Here is a 23,226-nt window from a genome sequence, read left to right on the forward strand (position 1 = left end):
AAATAAGAGGTGAAGCATTAAAAGAAAATGTTAATTACTTAATGAACAAAGACAAAAGAAGTAATCTACAATTGTAGGACTACCAGACGGTAAGGAAATAGGGAAAGGAGAAAAAGTAGTGAGAGAAATAATAGCAGAAAATTTTCCCACCCTCTGGAAAGAGACAGTACAAATCCAATAGGTGAAAAGAGTCCCTAATAAAATAGACCCTAATAAACCAACACCATGACATTTAGTAATCCAAAAGGCAAAAAAAAAAACAGAAATATTAATTTATAAAGCAATAAGGGAGAAAAATACTCAAGTACAAAGGAAGAATCAAACCATATCTCCCATTTGAAACAATTCAAGCAAGATGACAGTGGAATGACATGTTTAAACTACTGAATGAAAGATATTTCCAACCTACAGTCCACTGCCAGGCAAAACTCTCATTCACATGAAAGGGAGGACTAAAAACATTCTCAGACAAAAAAAGAACTCACAGTATTTTTACTAACCAAACAGACTCTACTCAGAGATGAATTACACAATTCAAACATCCAATTATAACACAATCAACCTACACAATATAATTGCACAGGAGCCCTCTCTGTCAATCATCTCCTTAAATGTCAATGGACTAAACTCCCCCATTAAAAGACACAGAGAGAGTTGGATCAGAAAACAAAAACTGAATTTCTGCTGACTTCTAGAAACACACTTAAAAGTACAGGATAGACACAGGCTTAGAATAAAAGAATGGAAATCAATTATTCAAGCCAATGGAAAACAAAAAAAAGCTGGGACAGCCATTCTTATATTAGAACAACACAACAATGTTGTTCTGATATAAGTGTTCAGAGACAAAGTGTTCAGAGACAAAGAGGGTCACTACTTGCTGATTAGGGAACAATAGATCAAGAAGTACTAACTCTGGTCAACATTTATGCACCAAATGCAGAGCCAGCAAAACATATTGGGCATTTCCTTGCAAACCTGGAGAAACTTATAAAAGGAAATGTGATGTAGTAGGAGACTTCAACACACCATTATCACCAATAGACAGATCCACTAGACAGAAAATTAGCAAGGACTAAGAGTCCTAAATGAGAAACTATAAGAACTAGGACTAATGGACTTATACAGGGCCTTCAACCCCCAGAAAGCAAAATACACATCCTTCTCAAGTGCACATGAAACCTTACCTGGAATTGACAATGCCTTTGGATATAAATCTAAGTTGCACATAGTTACAGATATAAGGATTATTAGAAGCACCCTATCATAATACTATGCAATAGAGTTCAAGATTGACTGTAAAAAGAAGCTGTGGAGAAAATCCAACACCCTGAGTTTAAACAACATGCTGCTCAAAAACAGGTGGGTCAAAGAGGAAAACAAGGAAAAAATAAAAAGATTCCTAAGACAAATGATAATGAAGAGAAGAATTGTTAAAATTTGTGGGACACAGCAAAAGCAGTAATGAGGGGGGAAACTCTGTCAAGGCCTGTCAACAGGCCTCTGTCAAGAAAAAGGAAAATGACAAACTCAACAGTTTAAAGGAACACATTAAGGATATGGAAAAAACAGCAGCAAAGAAAACCAAACACAGTCAGAGCAGAAGTAAACAACATGGAAACAAATAAAACAATAAAAAAAATCAACGAGACCATGAGTAGGATTTTCAAAAGAATAAGCAAGGGTAGTCACCTCTTCTTATAGTCCTCACAACCACATTGCTTAGTACTCTAGATGCAAAAACTATGCTTATCCTAAAATGCTCCAGCCACTATCTAACCTTGAAATCTTCATTTAGCAAATACCAATCCCATCAATGATGAAGTCCCTGGAAATTGGAAAACCTTCCAACTCCAACACACTGCTCTAATTTTTTTAATTTATTTTTACCATATTTATTTATTTTTCTTTTCTCTCTTATCTTTTGTTTTCCCTTTCTTTCTCTCCTAATATATATCTTATCTAATTATTTACCTTATTTGCTGGTGTATAAGACGGCTTTTGAAACAAAAAAAAAGTCAACTGAAAATTGGGGGTCATCTTATACGCCAAGTATATCCCGAAAAAAGTTTCAATATGCCGCTAAACGAAAATTGTCTGAATATTGCCACAAAACAAATTTTCCAACTCAATCCTGTACCAATCACTGCAAGGCTGCTCGGATCGCCTCTCTAACTCAGCCAATCCAGGCAGGCTTTTTATGGATGCAAATTAGACAATGTTCTGTACCCGAATCTACACTGTAAAAAGCCTGCTCAGATTGGCCAGAGTCAGAGAGGAAGTCTATTACAGTATAACCTTTGAACATTTGCCTGTTGTAATTGGCTCACTGTGCTACATACAGTTGCAGCACAGGAACGTTCTGTCTGATACAGCAAATATAGGCCTAAACCTATGTTTTAACTGCAAAATTAGGGGGTCATCTTATACGCCCAGTCACCTTGTACGCCGGCATAATATGATATCTTTTCTTACCTTAATTATTTAAGAGCTGCTATGAAGGTAGGGTCTCCAAGAACAACTTAAGAATAGGTCACTAATGTCTGTCTTTATGTGAGCATGACTTTATAGACAATGGACTCTTCTCTGATTGCCAAACCAAAATTGTGAACAATCCATGCCAAGGTATATATAGCTCCTCTTATATAGTATCCTTCTTCCCTGTAGGATACCTATCTGAGACCCACCCATTTCTGGGAGGGGTCTTGGGAACCGGATAATAGGTGTGACCTTACTTCCAAGACCCAGCCCATTCCTGGGAGGGGTCTTGGAATAGGTAGATAAACCCGGAAGCCAGGGGATTAAAGGCTTTTGCCTTTTGGCCCTGCTGGGCTCTCGGAGAAAGATGACTGAATTATAAGATGCAGTGCTAAGAATGGCCGAATGCTTAAAAGGTTATGAGATAGGCCACACACACGTGGTGGCTAGGGCCTAAATAAAGATGATTCTTCCTGAAGCCTGCCTGTAAGTGAGTGATTTTGCGTTTCACCTGGGCCTGGGACCCGTCAGCTGCATGGGGGATGAAGCCATGTGGCTGGGGCCTAAGCACAAAGGCCTCCATCCATTGCCATCCAGCCCCATCGTTAATTATTTCATGCTACACTTCCCCTCTTCAGAAGTCCTTCTATCCTTTAATACCCCAATCCTGACCAGATATCCCTCCTTATTTAACCCTGTGTACTATCAGTTCTTAATTCAATAGGTACCAAGACCAACTTCCTGCCCCAATGAGCTACCACCCAGCTCCCAAAGTGAAAGGACACCCTCTCAGCCCCACATCTTGTGCCCCTGCAAGAAACTAGGAAGAACAATCCTGCTGACTCATGATTTGTGGCCCTTCTCACCCCCAACCAAATGTGGACTGTTGAATGCTACCAGATTCAGCTCCAGAAGAACCCCCAGCACAAGGACACTACCTGATTCCTTACTGCTGCAAATCATTTATCAAATTCAACAAGACAACTGTGTGTGATGAAAATGTGCCCTGGATTTCACGCCCCACAAGAATATATCAAAAGACTTAATGAGGAAGCCTATATTTTCTTTATATGTTTAATACCTCTATACAGATACTCCTCACTTAACAACAAGCAAATTGGACATTAAGTGAGGAACTTCATGTACTGTATACAGTAATAAAGTATATTCATAGTACTTGCCAATACAGTATTCTAAATAAGTAAAATAATGAGAAAGATCAAACTGAAAACTTCCACTTGTTTTAATTTGCATAGGTTGTGTAATTTACAGATAGTACTGTAATGTATTACAGAACATAAAGTTAGTAAAGTAGGTACATTAAAGCACCAAAAACCATGGTACTGTACTGTAGAGTGTACAAGATGGAAAAAGGATATTTAAAATAAAATAAAATAACATTGAAGAGATGGTTGTAAGTGTAAGTGGTCGCTAAACAGGTAGGTCGTTAAGCGAGGAGTATCTGTAATAATACCTCTTAGTATGTTTATTCCCAAATGTAAGGTATCATACACTTTTTTCTTTAATTACTTTTTATAATTTACTTTTATTTATTCCATATATCTATATCTATATCTATATCTATATCTATATATCTTTATCTTCATCTTTTTTGGTTCCGCTTGGTTTGAAAACCTACAAAGAAAAGTCTTGTCTGGGATAAAAGCTTAGGTCAAAGCCAGGGCACAGAGATTGTGTAGCCTGTCATTCTTACCCCCAAATGTACCAGCAGTATAATATAGCACCATTCCTTTATGCAAAGGCATACTAAAAAAGGAAGAAATTTTATGTATAGATACATAGAATTCTTATCTCTAGTAGATAAAAATTCATACATTTTATAATACAGGGGTGCCTCTCACCCTGAATATGTGTTATGTGGACCTAACTTAGACTTCATATGATCAGACAGCGACCATCCAATCCTGAACCCTTACATCCCAGACATAGAACTAACACAGTTCCCTGCAATAGCACCAGGAACTGAACTCTCCCTGAGAAATTCCTAATACTGCTCTGGCACTAACTTGTGCCAGTTTTGACATGACATCCTGACAATGAGAGAATGGCAACAACTTGATCTAAGAGCAGGTCGTCTTATCTCATCACCTAATGGTAAGATAAAATCAGAAGACAATTTGTCCTTTGATATGTGCAAAAACCAAGATTGTTAACTACAGAAGACTGACTTTGACAACCATACTGGGCAGAACTTATCCTGGGGCCAATAAGAAAGACCCTGTCCTAGGCTTTAGCCTAGGACTTGTACAATAACCAAGATCTCTAATTCCAGAGATCTGACTTTGACAACTGCGACTGAGCAGAAATTATGGAACCATAAGGAAAGACTCTTTCTTTCCTAGACTTTGTCCTAGGATCTGTGAAAAAACCAAGACCACTAATTACAGAAGACTGATTATAACAAAAGTGATGGAACAGAACTTCTAGAACCATAAAGAAAGACTCTGTCCTAGGCTTCATCCTATGACCTGTGCAAATACCAAGATCTCTAGTTACAGAGGCTTGATTTTATCATTCATAACTGAGCAGAAAGTTTCCTGGAATCATAAAAAGACCTTGGGATATGAAAATGAGCATATGCAGAGCCTGAGCTGTTCCCATAACAGTATATGATTCAAGAGTAGAGAAACCTTGTATTTCTTAGGCTAAGGGAATTCCCTTTCTAATTTCTCCAATACTTACTGTGCCTATGCAAACCACACCAGCCCTCCCTCCTTTTTTCCATTTTCTTGATTATTATTCGGTTGTTTTTTGTTGTTGCTTTTGTGCATTTTTGTAGCTGATGTTTTTTTTTCTGTTTTTGTTTTGTTATGTTTTTCTTTTTCTTCTGAATTGATATTTATAACCTCTAGATGGACTCCTCCCAGTGTTTTTTCTTTTTTTTTCAAAACAGAACAACATAAATTGAATCATCTTGTTCTGGGGAAAAATGTATGGTACCAAGACCAAACAAACAGTCATATGAACATTGAGTAGAAATAAAAATGATCAGACTTAAACACCAAAACCAAAGTCAACAATAACAGAATCGATACCCAGTCTACAACAAGCTAGACACAGAGGGGACCAGCTACACTAGTAGTGTGGGTGGCAAAGGTGGGAAATATGGGATGTATGCTGGAAACAGGGGTAGGGAGAGGACAATACTGGTGGTGGGAATGCCCATTTCAATTGTCACTATGTACCTTAAATATTACTGTGAAAGATTCTTAATTCACTTTGTTCACAATAAAAATAAAAATAAAAGTTAAAAAGACAGAGATACAGATGGAAAAAAAGAGGTTCGTAAAATATATTCTAAGCATCTCTCATTATCAATTATAGTCTTACAACTTTATATTTTATAGTCACTAATATGCCAATATTTCCTATCATTTTTAAAAAAAACAATTATCTAGTAATACCTGGTATGCAGTATCAGAATTGGTATTATAAAGATCAATCTATACATATTCTGATTATAAGTAATGAGATCTCTTTTTCCTTAGCAGTCTCAGAAATATTTCTCCTACTTTCAGTCTACACAGGTCAAAAGATTGGAGATTGTTTTGATGTCTTTATAACACTGTTCTAAACAAACTCAAGCATCTTTAGTGTATACTCATTGCCTATCTCTGCACACATTCCAAACCACACTCCCAACTCAAGATGTGGGTTAGAACTGCTTGGCAATCCTTCCAATAACTCACACAGACATCATGAACCCAATAATCATGGTATTTGCTCCTGGTTTCCTGGGGGGGGGGGGGAGGAGCTCTCTCTGGAAGCTGGAAGCCCTTTGTGACCAGGTTTATCTCCATCTCTTTGGAAACAGCAATTCAAGGATCTTCCTCTCTGTCTCTCAATGTCCTCCAAGTTTTCTGTTCATGTTCCTTCACTGCTGATTACCAGTCCTTGTACATTTAGCAGGTTTCCTCAGTCTCTCCCTTCAACTCTCAGCTCCAGTAAATCTTTTTTACAGGACCAGCCTTAATTTTCAGGTGAAATTTCAAATTATCAGCACTTATTTGCTCCTGTAACATTCCCTGACAGCACTTGCTATGAAAAATTGTGTAATTATTTGATCAATATTTATCTCCTTAACTAGATACTGTTCTCATAATGCTTAAGCTCATTACTATATCCAATATTCAGCCCCTGCCTAACTTTCATCTATATTAACAAATATTTGACAAATTATTATTTTTATGAAATATTCATAAGAATCATTTATGAGTAGTTATTTTAAAGTAGTATTAGTAAATTTATCCTAAGTAAGAAGGCATTGTATAACAATAGTATATGAGGATTTGGAATACAAGATATCTCTTTAACAATTGGTTATTTGACATTGCTATGTTATTTAACCTCTGAAATATATTAAAGAATAGTATGTCTATTATTTAAAAACATTGTGAATTTTCAGTGTTGTCACAATCTGGAAAGGCATTCTTTGGAAGCATATGTGTCTAGACACTAATTGTGACACTGTGAAATATACACTTGGATTTCTGAATGTTTTTTCCTAGACATTTCTCTTTATTTGCCCAATGATCATTCTGTTTCTCTATAGTCCCCGTCACATATTTCTAATAATCTTTAAAGACTGTTCTTCCACTTGTGGCTCTTTCTTGAGGGCCACTGCCCCATCCTCATCTATTCCTTACCCTGCTGACTCTGCATCATAATGTAGAAAAAAGCCCTCACCTATTTTGGGCATCTGTACTACTGAAGAAGTTTAAATGGAAACCAGGTACTGACTGGAAACCAGGGAGAGCTCTGGGCTGGCTGCCAAGAGCTACAGCAGGCATAGGCACCCTATGCCTATCTACCCTGGTAGATAAGCAGTGGCCAGAGCCAGCCAATCCTGCAGGATCTGTATTTCCTAACTGATGGCTCAGAAGATGCGTCATATTAGGTAGTTCCCTAGGTGCTGTGATAGCTCAGTGCTCCCTGGCTCTCATGAGAAAAACAGCAGCTGGCAAGGAGTTAGGATGCTGTTGATCAATTTGCTACAGAGATTCACAACCTGACCCTAAGGACATTCTGGATGGAACTAAAGAAAACTCAGAACATATTTGAAAAGTAGAGGGATTATGCTTTGCCACCACAGATTTGACTGTAGCTATTTCTCCAACATATATGCATATTTGTAACAATAATAAGTATACTTATTTGGGCCCGGAGAGATAGCACAGCGGCGTTTGCCTTGCAAGCAGCCGATCCAGGACCAAAGGTGGTTGGTTTGAATCCCGATGCCCATATGGTCCCCCATGCCTGCCAGGAGCTATTTCTGAGCAGACAGCTAGGAGTAACCCCTGAGCACAGCCAGGTGTGGCCCCCCCCCAAAATAAGTATACTTATTTATATAATAATATTAATAATAATTGACTAACTCTCATTGCCTAAACCACTGACTTATAAAAAGCATTCACACTAGTAGCTAGAGTAATAGCACAGCTAACCTGGGTTAGATTCTGGGCATCCCACTAGGTCTTCTAAGCCTGCCAGGAATAATTTCTGAGCACAGAGCCAGGAATAACCCCTGAGTGCTGCCAGGTATGGTCCAAAACAAACAAACAGGACTGAAACTTTGGTATTTATGTTTTGGTATTTGGTACTGCTGGTGGTTCAAGGTGCATAGGGTGCTCAGGGGATCATTTACTGTTAGGGTTGTATTATTATTTTGAGGAGAGTTGTTTTCTTGAGGACCATTCCTAGCAATGCTCAGAAAGTGCTTATTCCTAATACTGTTCTCAAGATTCACTCCTGGCTGTGCTGGGGAATATATGCAGTGTTGAGGATCAAACCAGGTTGGCTAGTGGAAGGCAAGAACCTTCCTCATTGCACATTTAATTTGGTTGCAAAGCTCCTAAAAGCCTCTGAAAACAAAATATGTGCTCAATCTCTTTCATCTCAGGACTTGGTCCAGAAAATTCTTTTCAAATTTATGATCTGATGTACTATGGTAATTTTCTGAGTTAATATTTTCTCATCTAAATCACAAATCAAACATAGAATCTTATTTTCAAGTTCTTTGGTTTATTTTCTGTGATATTACATTTATGAGTTACCTACATAAGCTAGAAGAAACAAGATAATTACAGATATGAACACAAAAATTAAACAAAATAGTTTTGTTTTGGGGACCACAGCTGGAAGTGCTCAGTATTCACTCCTGACTGCACCCAGGAAACACTCCTGGTGAACTCTGGGACTATGAAATGTCAGAGACTGAATTTGGGTGGACTGCATGCTAGGCAAGTGCCCTCCATGTTATACTATTAGAATGGCCCCTAATTTTAACATTTAAAAAGGACTTATATATAGTTTGGGTTTGTATTCACAAGTAAATTAACTCCAGCTCTCTGTCTATATATAACACAAGTCATACTGAAAATGCCCACCACTTTTATACCACATCCCTTGGAATCAAATTGTTAATTGTAGCCCTCAAGGGTATAATTCATTTAAACTGATAAAGTTAACTTATACAAATGATCAAAGTGGTTCAATTAAATCACTAAGGACTCCCTTCATGCCTTCTCTCTCTATGCACGCTTTATTCAATAAAATGAAAGGTTTGGGAGTTCAGTTCATAAAGCAATTTATGAAGACTTCAGAATCAATAATGTTCTCTAAGTAAATGGGACTCTTTGACAGGTATATAAATATTGCAGAGGCCTATTTTTCCATCTCCACATAAATGTTTATTGTATTCCCATTCTATTGAATGGAAAGCTAAAAATAAATGTCATATGGTCCCAGAAAAATATTTAGTAGACATAGTCCTATGCAGATGTTACTGTACTTTTACAACATAGCTCAAGTGTAACAAGCACTTTTTGAAGATATAAAATGAAAAAAGACAAAAACACCACAAATCTTAAAGGCAGGCTCTTTAGGGTCCATGTTATTACTACACACTAGAGTAGTAAAATTAATCTCAGTAATTAATAAGAGTCATATTTGTTTTTGTGCCCTTAACCCAAGACAATCACCATGTCTAATGCTCAACCCCTTGTGTGTCACTCACAATTCAAGACAATTTTATTGGCTGACAACATGTGTGTTGACACTTAATTTCCCAAAATGGTGTCAGCTGTGGGGGCCTAGAAAAGTGACTAAGGTTCAGGCCTTGAATAATTGGGGAGCATAAAATATGGCCCAGCCCAGGTCTAATCTCTAAAAGAATGCCACTGAGCATCAGTCTAGGCTGAAAATTCCAGGGCCTTCTCTAGCCCAGCTGGCTTCATTAATGGACCTGGAACCTTCTGGCTTAGAACCAGCCCAGTTCCACAACTGAACATCATCAAGCCATCCAGTTACCAAATCATACCAGCTCCTTCGTGGGAAAATTGTGTTGAAGACTACCATGCTCAATGAGCAAATTCAGTAACAACTGAAGGTCTATCATTTGGGCCATATGCCTCACTCTCAAGTACTTTTGTGGAAGTTTAAGTATGACTGTATATAGATATTAATACATCTTTTAATCCTCTTTCACCCATGTTTCAGTATCTGTTGTTCCCTTTAATTTTTCCTTATAATTTTTATTTAATTTGGTGGGATTTGGGACCAAACCCAGTGATGCTCAGGGCTAACTGTTCAGAAATCACTCCAGAAGGGCACTGGGGAACATATGGAAGAATAGTGAGGTTTAAACCTTAGTTGACTGGGTGCAAGGCAAGCACCCTTCCCACTCTACCACAGATCCAGCCACTCCTCACTTAGTTTTTTGCCTGAATCAATAAGGTACTCAAACAGAGGTCAAATTATTTCTAATTTGATCATTCATTATGCACTTAAACACTAGCATTCAACTTGAAAAGTATTTTGGAGAGCTAGGGAGATAACTCCAACAGATCAGACTCACTCAGAGTGAATAGTTTCAAAAAATTATATAAGCTTGGGAGTGATCTCCATGTACAGAATGGTTTCTCAGGTACCATGAGAAATGATCCTGAGCAGAGAGCGGGAAATAGCCTCAAATGACCAATAGATGGATGAACTGTTGGGTGTGCAGCATTGAAGCTAGCAGTAGCAGCAACAACAATAAACATTCATTAATCCAAATGAAAAATTTATTTCTGGAGTGGAAAGAATAAAAGAACTTCATTCCATATAAATGATATAATTTAACACCTCCAAAGTAGGAGGTAATAATCTTTTAGGATACTTGATAAGGTACAAAAGAAAAAAATACATTATTGTTTTATTTGGGAAAAAATGGAAAAACCATTCAGACAAAGGAATAATAAGAAGATATGACAAGTGAATATTACTCTGACTCTGAATTACCAAAGATATGGTAATTTTGGGGCATTCAATTAAAGTTCAATTGAAGATACTGGTTGAAATGTCTATGAAAATTCATTCACACTTTCTGATTTTGTTTGTTTGTTTTTGGCTTGGGTCCACACCCAGTGACACTCAGGGGTTACTCCTGGCTATGTGTTCAGAAATCGCTCCTGGTTTGGGGGACCATATGGGACTCCAGGGATCGAACTGCAGTCTATCCTAGGTTAGCACATGCAAGGCAAATACCCGACCACTTGTGTCACCATTTCAGCCCCACACTTTTTGATTTTTTTTATCCAAGAAAAATGTTAAAAAATATTTGTGGGAGTTGGAGATAGAGTACAATGAACAAGGTGCTTGTCTTGGGGGGGGTCACACTCGGGAGCATTCAGGGGCTACTCCTGGCTCTATGTTCAGAAATCGCTCCTAGCAGGTTCAGGGCACCATAGGGGATGCTGGGATTCGAACTACCAGCCTTCTGCATGAAAGGCAAACGCCTTACCTCCATGCTATCTCTCCACCTAAGGTGCTTGTTTTTTATGTGGCTTAGACAGCTCAAATCCTTGGCAATTCTTAAGATCCTCCAGAGCTATTGGGAAGTGATTTTGAAGACTGAGCCATATGTCATCTCTGAGCACGACCTACTGTGGCCCCAATAGAAGAAATATACTTTTTTTTTTCAAAATAAAACTTTACAAGAAAGTAGATACAATAATAATTTAGGCATACTGAATTTCAAGTGAATCTATAGAGAAAGAGCAGTTTCTAAAGCATGTTTCTGTAAGAATACAAATTCACAGCAGCATTCTTGCTGCTGGAGACCTTTCTCCAGCACTAACTCTAAATATTCTAATGCTTTGTGAGGGAATTTAAACTGACACCAGAAGCACAGATAACACACACATACACACACTCTAAACCTAGCAAAAAACAAGCTCACAAGTCATGAACTCAATAAACTTTAGCTAGTGTTGATGATCATTTATGCTCAATTCACATAAAAACAAAATTGCAACACAAGCTAATATAGCTTCAGGGTTTCAATCAAATTTCTATTCATGAGTTTTGTGCTCTACATTTGAATCTCTATAAATTCTAGGGGCTGAAGCAATAGCACTGCTTTTAGGACATTTGCCTTGTACATGGTCAGCCCAAATTTGATTCCTGGCATCTCAGAGGTCACTGAGTCTGCTAGGAGCAATTTCTAAGAACATAGCCAGGAGTAACCACTGAGGACTTTGGGGTATGTCCCCCTATTTAATAATAAAAAAAAAAAACCTCTATATACTCCAAGCTCCTTTTCAACAAATATGTCAGTCTTAAAACCATATAAGTATTAAAAAGTTGTTGTGTTTTCTTTGTCTTTGAGACATAGTATATCCCAAATTTTCTACATCAATTGCTGGGTTATTATAAGTATCACACAAATGTGAGATACAACAAAAAAATCTCCCAAGTACCCAAGATATGGTTATAGAAAATGCATGATGTGGTAGTAGAAGAAATAGTCTAAATTACAATTTTCTTGGCTGAATTTTACAATGCTGGTGTATATAGATAATGATATTTTTGTTCATTGATGTCTTCCCTTACATAATGGCTTTTTAAATTGCTGTTGGTGATCATGGTGTGGTGGGTATAGTGTTTATGAGAGTGTGTATGCATTGAGTATATGTCTGAGCATAAATTTGTCATGTCACTGATTTTACTCTTTCAGTGGTCCTCAAACTATGGCCCATGGGCCACATATTGGATTTGTATTTGTTTTGTTTTTTCATTGCAAAATAAGATATATGCAGTGTGCATAAGAATTCGTTCATAAGTTTTGTTTTTACTATAGTCAGACCCTCCAATGGTCTGAGGGACAGTGAACTGGCCCCCTGTTTAAAAAGTTTGAGGACCCCTGCTTTAGATACTAATTTTGTTAATAGCACACTGTCTTTCCACTGGCATTTTCTATATAGGAATAAAAAAACATAGACTTAAAATAGTAAGTTATAAAGATGACTGATAGGTATTTTAAAATTCATTAGGAACTGATCCAAAGGCTATGGTTTCAGAAATTATACAGTATTTTTTTCTCTTAGTTACTTCACTATTACAGCTCCTTTTACTTTGGGAACATACACATCTAAGGTAGTGAATGCAAAAGGAAAGGACAAAAATTGACAAACACGAATAGGAGAAACACTATTTAAAGGTTTAGGGGAGTTAAGATAATCATTTTAACTGAAGGTTATGAAAATAAGTTTAAAAATATGGCATAAAATATACCATAAATATAAAGGCAGTGAAAAATTCAGCTTGAAAAAATTCTATGCATCTTTCCTTATATTTTCCTCTTATAAAATGGAACTTCAATTCAACACTTAACACAGCTACTCCAGAAAGTCAGTATTAACCCCCTTTACTTTAGTTTTCTAAACACTGGACATGATGTCTGGTATCTACTTCCAAATCTTCCCACTAGCTATCATATTTACTGGGGAAGCACCTGGACACTTAGCAAGAAGCAGGTACCAGATAACATTGGGGGAAGAATCCAGGTCTCTCACACACAAAGCTCATATTCTACTCCTTTGAGTTCTCCCTATCTCTAAAAATCCACTTTTATACTGTCTCTTTTAGAATACAGGTCCATGTGACATGTCCTATGGTTCCAGTAGACAAATAATTTTCCAGAGTTCTATGTCTCAAGTTGGAGCTTTATGCATCTTGCTGCATAGCACAGATATTTTTCACCACTGCTTGTCCTGTTTTAGCCAATTCAGCCTGGCCCATAGTGAGCATGTGTGGGATATGAGACACATTCTCCAACAGAGTAACAGCAGCTGAGCACAGAATCAGTGAGCTGGAAGATGAGATACTAAGCAACACACACAACAAAAGAGACTGGAATAGAACCTTAAAGCAAACAGTCAAACAATGGAAAAAATACTCAAAGAATGTGAAGAGATGAAAATAGATGTCCTTGACAGGTTCAACAGAAACAACATAAGAATCATTGGAGTCCCAGAGACCCAAGACGAAAATCCCCAGGTAGAATCAATAGTCAAGGACATCATTACAGAGAAACTGCCAGAGCTAAAGATGGCATGCAACCAAACCCTGCATGCCCAAAGAGTACCAGCTAAAAGAGACTTGAAAAATGAAAGACATTCTTGCAATAATTTTCAGAGACAAAAGAGAGGAGGGCTGGAAGTTACAGTCTACTTCATGAATCTCACCACAAAGAGTGATGAGTTTAGTTAGAGAAATAACTACATTGTGAACTATCCTAACAATGAGAATGTATTAGAGAAATAGAAAGCCTGTCTAGAGTACAGGTGAGGGTGGGGAGAGGAGGAGGGATATTTGGGACATTGGTGGTGGGAATGTTGCACTGGTGATGGGGGTTGTCCTCTTATATGACTGAAACCCAACCCCAATCATGTTTGTAACCACGGTGTTTAAATAAAAAATATTATTAAAAACAAAGAAAAACACCCCAACACGTATCCTAGTCACAATGGCAAATCCCACAGGTAGGAATAAAATACTGAAAGTAGCAAGATCAAAAAGGGAAATTACATCCAAAGGAGCATCCTTAAGATTTGTAACAGACCTGTCCCCAGAAACCCTCCAGGCCAGAAGGCAATGGTGGGATACAGGGACTAAGCTCAATAAAATGAATACTTCATTCACTTAGAATACTGCACCCAGTCAGACTAACTTTCGGGTTTAAAGGAAGTATACATAGCTTCACAGAAAAAAAGCAGCTCAAAAACTTAAATACTCAAAACCAGCCTTAAGAGAAAAACTGAAAGGTCTTCTTTAAGAGAAGACAGACCAACAGACACAACAAACTTCTACAAAAAGATGACATCAAAGCCCATACAAAAATCACTCTCAATGACAATGGACTAAATGCACCAGTTAAGAGACACAGAATGGCCAAATGGATCAAAAAGCTGAAGCCAACATTCTGCTGCCTACAAAACACACATCTAAATAGTCAGAACAAATATAAAAATAAAAGACTAGCCAAAAATTATCCAAGCAAATAATTCCCTTAAAAAAGCTGGAGTGGCCATATTAGTATCAGATGACACATACTTTAGACTCAGAAAAGTTATAAGGGACAAATATGGTCATTTCGTACTAATCAAAGGATCTGTACAGCAGGAAGAAATCACTCTCCTAAACATATAAGCACCCAATGAAGGATCAGCAAAATATTTAATACAATTGTTGACAAACCTGAAAGATATCAATAGCAATACAACAATGGTAGGATACATCAACAGTTCCCTGTCACTTCTTGATAGGTCAACCAGGCTGAAACCAACAAGAAAATATTAAGTCTGAAAAGAGAAATGGAAGAAAGTGGACTAGTATATATATATATATGGAGGGCACTCCATCCCCAGAAATATGGATACACATTCTTCTCCAATACTTATAGGTCATTCTCTAGGATAGACCACATGCAGGCCAATAAACCATATCTCCATAAAGTTAAGAGGTTAGACACTGTACAGACTACCTTCTCAGATCACAAGGCACTAAAATTAGAAGTGAACTATGAAGAGTCTCAGAAGAAAAAGTCCTAAAAACTAACTGCTGAACAACCAGTGAGTCAGAGATGAAATCAAAGAGAAAATCAAAACATTTCTGGGAACAAATGACAATGAAGACACAAACTATCAGAATTTATGGGACACAGCAAAAGCAGTACTAAGAGGAAAATTCATAACTTTACAAGCACACAATCAGACAGGAAGAAGCAGCCTACACAATTAGGTCATTAACGCAGATTTTAAAATTAGAAAACGATCAACAAAAGAAGCCAAAAATAGGTAGGCAGAAGGAAATAATAAAGTTTAGAGTATAAATCACTGAAATGGAAATAAAAAAATTTTTGAAAGATCCATGAAAAAAATTTGGTTTGTTGAAAAAATAAACAATATTGGCAGTCTACGAGACAAAGGAGAGGATATAGGGAACTGGGGTGGAGGGAAGACAACACTGGTGGTGGGAATACCCGTGATTGAATGCCACTATGTACTGCAAATATTACTGTGTAAGATTTGTAATTCACATTGGTCACAATCAATATTATTTAAAAAATTAAACAAGATTGATAAACCACTAGCAAAACTCACAAAGAAACGAGAGAGAAACTTTGTAAATTGGATTAGAAATGAAAAGGGTGAGATCACTACAGATACTGCAGCAATTCAAAAGGTAATCAGAGACTACTTTGAGAAACTCTATGCCAGGAAACACGAGGACCTACAAGAAATGGATCAATTCTTGCACTCCTATACCTTCCACAGTTAAACCAGATGATCTAGCATATCTAAGTAGACCCAGCACTACTGAGAAAATTAAAGGAGTAATCAAAAATCTTCCCAAAAATGAAAGTGCAGGCCCAGATAGATTCCCTACAAATTCTTTAAACAAATTCTTTCAAAACTTTCTATTTAAACTAGGACCAACCCTTTTCAGGCTCTTTAATGAAATTGAAAAATCAAGAACACTCCCAAATAGTTTTTATGAAGCTACTATCACCCTGATATCAAAACCAGACAGAGTAGTTGCAAGAAAAGAAAACTATAGACCAATATCCCTGATGAACACAGATGCAAAGATTCTCAACAAAATTCTGGCAAATAGGATCCAATGGCTCATCAAGAAGGTCATACACCATGACCAAGTAGGATTCATTTCAGAAATGTCATTAAAAACATTCTCTAAAGCAGGGGTCTCAAACTCAATTTACCTGGGAGCCGCAGGAGGCAAAGTCAGGGTGAGGCAGGGCCGCATAAGGGATTTCGCTTACCGAATATTTGCAATAGAAAATAGCATTAGTAAGAAAAATATTGCAAAAAATCGCATTAAACATTTGCATACCCCAAACGGAACTACTCGGGCTATGCGAATGTTTAATGCAATTTTTTCTTACTAATGCGATTTTTATTGCGATTATTCAGTAAGCGAATAATCGTGAATACTGTGATATTTGAAGGCTGGCCGCAGGCCACAAAATATTGTGCGGAGGGCTGCAAATGGCCCGCGGGCTGCGAGTTTGAGACCCCTGCTCTAAAGTCAAAAGAATTGGGGGACAGAGATTCCAACCCAAAGCAACATTAGATACCTGAACCTCAGTTTCACACCAACAACCATCCTCTCTGAACAATGACAAATCTGCTTGCAGGTTGTTACTCAGCTCTGGAAAATCAGCTCTACAATATCTTCATTTTAAGGGGAGGGTGATCAAACCTCAGGATGTCATAGAACTTTTAAGGAACTTACCTGTGGGGAGGTTCCCTTTTAAAAGTCAGATTTGCAAACAGAAACTACTAATTTTGTATCTATTGTATATTTCATGGTAAAAATAAAAGAGCCTGTTGCTATTTATAGAAAAATTTAAAAGGCACTTAACTGACAGGAAACAGCTTTTCTGCATAGATTCACATTTTCCTGTAAAATTTATGATAATTTGAAAGGACCAATGTTCTACAGAATATATAGTGGGATGCTGAAGTCTAATGTGACATATTTAAAACTTTAGGAATTTTTCTTATCCTTCTGAAATGTGCACTGTGATTCTGTACACATTAAATTGTGCCCTGAAATTAGAATGTCAGAAAAAGTTATTGAATCTCATGTGAGTCTAATTCAAAAGCTTAAGTTTGCAAATGAACACAACAGGCCCATAAATCAATTATTGCTATTTAACCAACACCAACAAGTCAGAATAGAATGATCCTAGAACTGAACTGCCAGGAATTTGCTTTGCTAAATGTCCACAAGTCCTGAAAAGCCAACAGTTAGGGTTTACTTGGCAGGAAAATGAATCCATCATCCTCATTATTGTATTTTCTAAAAACCCTTATGTTTAAAACGTTTTTTAAAATTTTATCATCTTTACTCTTTTTTGTCTTTTTCCATTCTATTGTAGGCATCAGGTTTACAATCCTGTTATAGAGTTTCATGCATAACTATTCCATTAGGTTTATAATCTGATATTAGTGATGGGGGTGGATGCATAACTATTCTAGAACCATACTTCCCACCAACATGGTCCCAGTGTCCCCTCATCCTCCTGCAGGGATAAGGCCTCAGTACCTATTGCCTTGGGTTATCTGTTATTCCTCTGCTCATAACACCTGTTGCTCTGAATGAGATCAGAATGTCCTTGCTCTTCAGAACTTCTCTTTCCTATTGCTGAGCGTCAGACCTGTCTCTAGGACGCCGTTCCTCCTTACTGAGTAAAGAAGAGACACAATGACTGGCATTGTTTTATAGCAGCCATCATGGTAGCAGCAATAACAGCCTCTACTGAAAGCCACAGATTCTAGTGATGGGAACAAATCCATAATGATGGTAACAGCCTCTAGTGATTGTAACAGTTTCTATAGTGGTGGAAGCAGATTCAAGAATGGGAACAAACACTAGTGATGGAATTATCCTCAAGTGATGGGAACAGACTGTAGTTATGGTAACAAACTTTAATGATGGTAAGAGATTCTAATGATGGTAACAGATTCGAGTTATGGGAAGAAACTCTAATGAAGGGAACAGCCTCTAGTGACAGTAACAGCCTCTATAGCAGGGGTCTCAAACTCGCTGCGGCCCTCCGTACAACATTTTGTCCCCCAAGTCTTTTTTTTTTTTTTTTTTTTTTTTGGTTTTTGGGCCACACCCTGTGACGCTCAGGGGTTACTCCTGGCTATGCGCTCAGAAGTTGCTCCTGGCTTCTTGGGGGACCATATGGGACGCCGGGGGATCGAACCGCGGTCCGTCCTAGGTTAGCGCAGGCAAGGCAGGCACCTTACCTCCAGCGCCACCGCCCGGCCCCTACCCCAAGTCTTTTGACTTTAGAGCAGGGGTCTCAAAATCACAGCCCGCGGGCCATTTGCGCCCTCCGCACAATATTTTGTGGCCTGCGGCTGGCCTTCAAATATCGCAGTATTTGCAATTATTCACTTACCGAATAATCGCAATAAAAATCGCAGTAGTAAGAAAAAACCCGCATTAAACATTCGCATAGCCTGAGTAGTTCCGTTTGGGGCATGCACATGTTTAATGCGATTTTTTTTCTTACTAATGCAATTTTTATTGCGAATATTCAATAAGCGAAATCCCTTATGCGGCCCTGCCTCACCCCGACTTTGCCTCCTGCGGCCCCCAGGTAAATTCTGTTTGAGAACCCTGCTCTATAGTAATGGTAACAGATTTTAGTGATTGAACAGCTTTTGTAGAAATGGTAGCAGACTTTAGAATCGTAACAGCCTCTTTAGTGATGGGAACAACCTTGAGTGATGGGATTTCCTAGAGGAAGTCGTTTTGCAAGTTCCCTCTAGCGAACAGGAACAGAAGACAGAAGTGGCCATATGTTTCTGGAAAATGCCATTCTCCTCTAGGAGCTTCACAGTGCACCACTGTTCTAGAACGACAGTAAGGCTCTTGGTAGTGTAAATATCTCAGAACATGGACATTAGATGTGAAGATCTCTGAGAGCAAGGATATAGGTGTGTGGATCTCAGAACAAAGACAAGAAGTGTAGATCTCTGAGAAGTTGAAGTGGTGTGTATTTATCTCTCAGAATGAGGACAGAGTGTGATGGGAGGGACACAGAGACTCCTTACTTACCTGTAGATGAAGGGGGCCACGGTGGCAGTGTTGGGGTGGCAGTGCTGTTGCTGTGGGAGTTGCACGGTTCCATTCCCGCTAACTGGGCCTGTGGGAAGCTGGCTGGCTTCCCTCTCATCCAGTGCAGCCTGCCCGGCTGTGGTAACTGCAGTACCCGCTGTGTTTGCTTTCTCAGGGGGCATGGTTTTTGGGAAAGGCTGGCAAGGGCTGCCCTTGGGCGTCCGTAATTTCTCAGCCTCTCTGCCCGCGGGGCTGCCAGGGGAAACAGTTTGCTTTGTGTTAGGCACCTTGGAGCCCAGCTTGGGAATCCCACTAGACGCAGGGGTCCAGCCATCCTTTTTGGCAGCTGCCTTGCTACCCTTTGGGATTAGGCTGGCAATTTTTGAGGCCTTTTTGGGGGCTGAATCCGGTGCCTGCTCCTTCTCATCCTTGCCTGGCCTGTCAGGCCCAGCTTTGCCTTTGTCCCGCTGCTGCTTGTCCTCCTTGTCCTTGGGCTGCAGCAGGCCCTTCTTACTGCCCAGGCTTTTGTTGCCAGCCTTAGGGGTTGCCAGCTTCGGGGACACTTTGGGGCTACTGCTGGCTGATCCCCCACTGGTGCCATCCAGTAGGTCTCCAGGCTCCGGCCCTGTGGTATCCTCGTCTCTGGCGCTGTCAGGACCCAGGCCGCTGCTCTGCGGTGTGCGTAGTGCAGAACGGGTGTTGACCAGCCTGAACTTCTCCAGCATTGACTTCTGGGCTGGGGCCACCTTGTCGGAGGGTGTGGGGGGCTTCAGCCTGTCAGTGGGGGGTGGGGATGTGGCGGGACTGGGTTGTTTGACCGCCAACAGCGTTGCCGTGGCACTGTGCTTGGCACTCATGGACTTGCTGCGCCAGGCTTTGCTGGAACCGGGCGACGGGATGGCAGAAGGTGGGGGCTGCGAGCCCCCATTCGTGCCTGCGGTAGACGGAGCAGTTCTGGGGGAATCTGGGGGAATTGGAGACAAAAGAAACAGGGGCTCATTCACAGGGGTTACTAACAAGAGATATGCGCAGCACCAACCTCCAACTAAACCTCCTAAGATTTGGGTTCCAACTCTCCTCTATCAAGGGAAAATGTTGATTTGCCTGCTTTTTTGTTTTGTTTTCCCTTCTGAAATGGTTCTGAACCAAATCAACTTGAATGTCATAGATATGACAAGATACATGCAATAGTACCTATTTCTTAAGCAATTCTCTGTATTGTTTTTTCCCCAACTAATACTGCAATTCAGATCAAATGGATTTCTCTCATCACTCTGGTCTAGTAAGTTGTCTAATAAATACTGAGAAATTGTCCTTAATTGTTATCTAGGGATATTAGCCAATTGTTACATGATTAAATACTCTTGTGTATCATGCTTTAATGTTTAGTCCTAGCATTTGTCTGTGTCAAAGAAGCATTTAAGTGTACTCCTAAAAGGGTCACATGATCTACTGATTATACACGTATGTTATTACATGTTCGTTATAATTTTCATATACTACATAAGATCTAACTTATAGACAATATATAACATGCATTTTATATAATATAGATTTAATACTTATAGCATTCCCGAAAGATGTGCATTAATATAATCACCCAGATTTTAAAAATTAAAAACTGAGGCAAAGAAAAACAAGAAAACCTGAAGTTTGCACAAACTGGATTGAAACTGGTCCCACCTCTTCCCCCACTTCCTCTGTATCAGAGAAATTGGGGTCACAAGTGCTGGCACTGCTGCTAGTATCCTCCACTTCTGTTCTCAGTTCTGAGGACTATCCAGATTCAGCTGTGCTGAGAATACTCACTAGGGGAGCTGTGGTACTCACACAAGTGCTAGCTGGGAGACCCACTGGGTCAGTTTTCCTGTTCATACACCCAGAGAGAAAGCACCCTCCAGAGGAGTAAGTGCCTGTATGGACTCAGGACTCTACCCAGGCATTTCATACTGCAAGGCCTCCTGCAGTGACCCCAAAACATTTCATAGTGTAAAGTAAATCACACTAGAAAATCAAGCTACTTGGGGAATGATGGGAAATAAAGCCCTTTGTCACAGAAGTACTTCACAATGCTAAAGGATAGAGATCACTTTATGCTGGGATTTTAACTAACTTAGGGCACTGACCACTGCTTGATTACAAGATTTCTTCTTGTTCTTTTTTATCAGTATTATTATTCTATTGTCTTGGGCCACATCAGAGGTACACAATCTGACTCCTAGCTCTATGTTCACTGATCACTCTTGGTGGTACTTGGAGAGCTGGGCACTAAACTTGCATCAGTTGTATGCCTGCAGTGCAAACTCTGTCAGTGGTACTATATCTCTGACTACAACAAATATTATTTTTAAACACAGAAGACAAACATGTAAACATTTTAATAATATGGTATGAATTAATAAAGAACTTAGTTTGAAGTTAAAAGACTTTAAGCATGAAAATCTAATTGAGGAACTATATGATTCTTGTCAAATAATTTATCTACATTTCAATGACTTGAATGCCTTCATCTACACATTCATTTCTTTTTATAAGAGGTGCAATGACAAATTATTAAAATTAACATTTATTAAAGAGTTAGAATTAGTTCAGAATTAATAACTGCTGCTGTTTTTGTGAACTTTAATGTTTTATAATCTATAAAGGATACTATTTTCATAATACCAATAAACTCATTCTATTGTAATTCCTTGTTTCTTCTGATATATTGACATTCCAGAAAATTAAAGAGCATGTTTGAATGCAGTGTTATACTATTTTCTTAACACCTACTATATGAAAAACACTAAATTATGTAAAACATTTGACTTCTATCCTCCCAATAACTACATAAAATTTTCATTTATATAATTATTTTACACATATAAAGTTATGGGCATAGAGGATAAATAACTTGCTAAGGTGATCGAATTTGCACATTTCAAATAGCTTGAGTTCTAAGTTAATTCTTTCTAACACCATAGACCTTCAAATGCTCAGTAGCTAATGAGCTGTAGTATTATTCCTTGAGTAAACATAAAATAACCCTGGCTAAGTGTTATAGTTATATTGAATAAACTTAATCATATTAATGACCAATTGAAAGCAAGAATGACTCTATTTTTCCCTTCAGTGAATTATATGCATATTCAAGCATTTCACAGGGTGAGATCACATTTATTCACATTAGTTTAGTCTAGTTTGTCTTCCTCTCTCATTGTTAGCCAGAGTAATCAAATCTATTCTAATTCTACAATCTATAGGTCTCAAATTTAGGCAAATATCTATTAATGCACTAAGTGACTGTTTTATAGAAGACATTCCAATATACCGTATCTACTGGAGCAAAAGAAAAGAGACCCATAAAATATAAACAACATTCATTAAATGTCTAATGAGCATGATATGGGAAGAAAAATCTATAAAGGAAAAAGAGATCAGAGATGCACAAAGAGCCATATAATAATAAAACCAAGACAGATAAGGCCAAGGGATTATGAATGTATTAAAAAAAGGAAAAATTTTTCTCTTTTTTCCCCATATATATATATATACATGATATATATGATGATACACATGCTGCTTGAGTGTTATTATGCTAAACACTTGGAATGTCAGACTCTCCTAGACAAGTTCAGGACCACAGTGAGGCTGCAGGAATCAGATCCTCACCACCACCACAATAGAGTCACTGGTTCTGAATCAAACACACAGTACAACTGAGAAAATAAAAATAGGAACTTATTGATCTTATTCCCAAACTGTAGATTTCTTCTTTTTCTATGTTCAGTGCAGAACTTGAAAACTATATGTGGAGGACTGTCCAGA

At 38.4% G+C, this 23,226-nt stretch overlaps 1 protein-coding gene across 1 annotated transcript in view; it reads right to left on the minus strand.

Moving 5' to 3' along the window:
* Positions 1-23,226, minus strand: part of NAV3 (neuron navigator 3) — a 531,493-nt gene that overhangs the window by 155,313 nt on the left and 352,954 nt on the right. Inside the window, exon 8 of the mRNA XM_049783639.1 lies at positions 19,420-20,383. Coding sequence (XP_049639596.1) covers positions 19,420-20,383 — 964 coding nt within the window. The remainder of the gene's footprint in view (positions 1-19,419; positions 20,384-23,226) is intronic.

The sequence above is a fragment of the Suncus etruscus genome, chromosome 11 (assembly GCF_024139225.1).
Source record: "Suncus etruscus isolate mSunEtr1 chromosome 11, mSunEtr1.pri.cur, whole genome shotgun sequence".
In the NCBI taxonomy this organism is placed as follows: Eukaryota; Metazoa; Chordata; class Mammalia; order Eulipotyphla; family Soricidae; genus Suncus; species Suncus etruscus.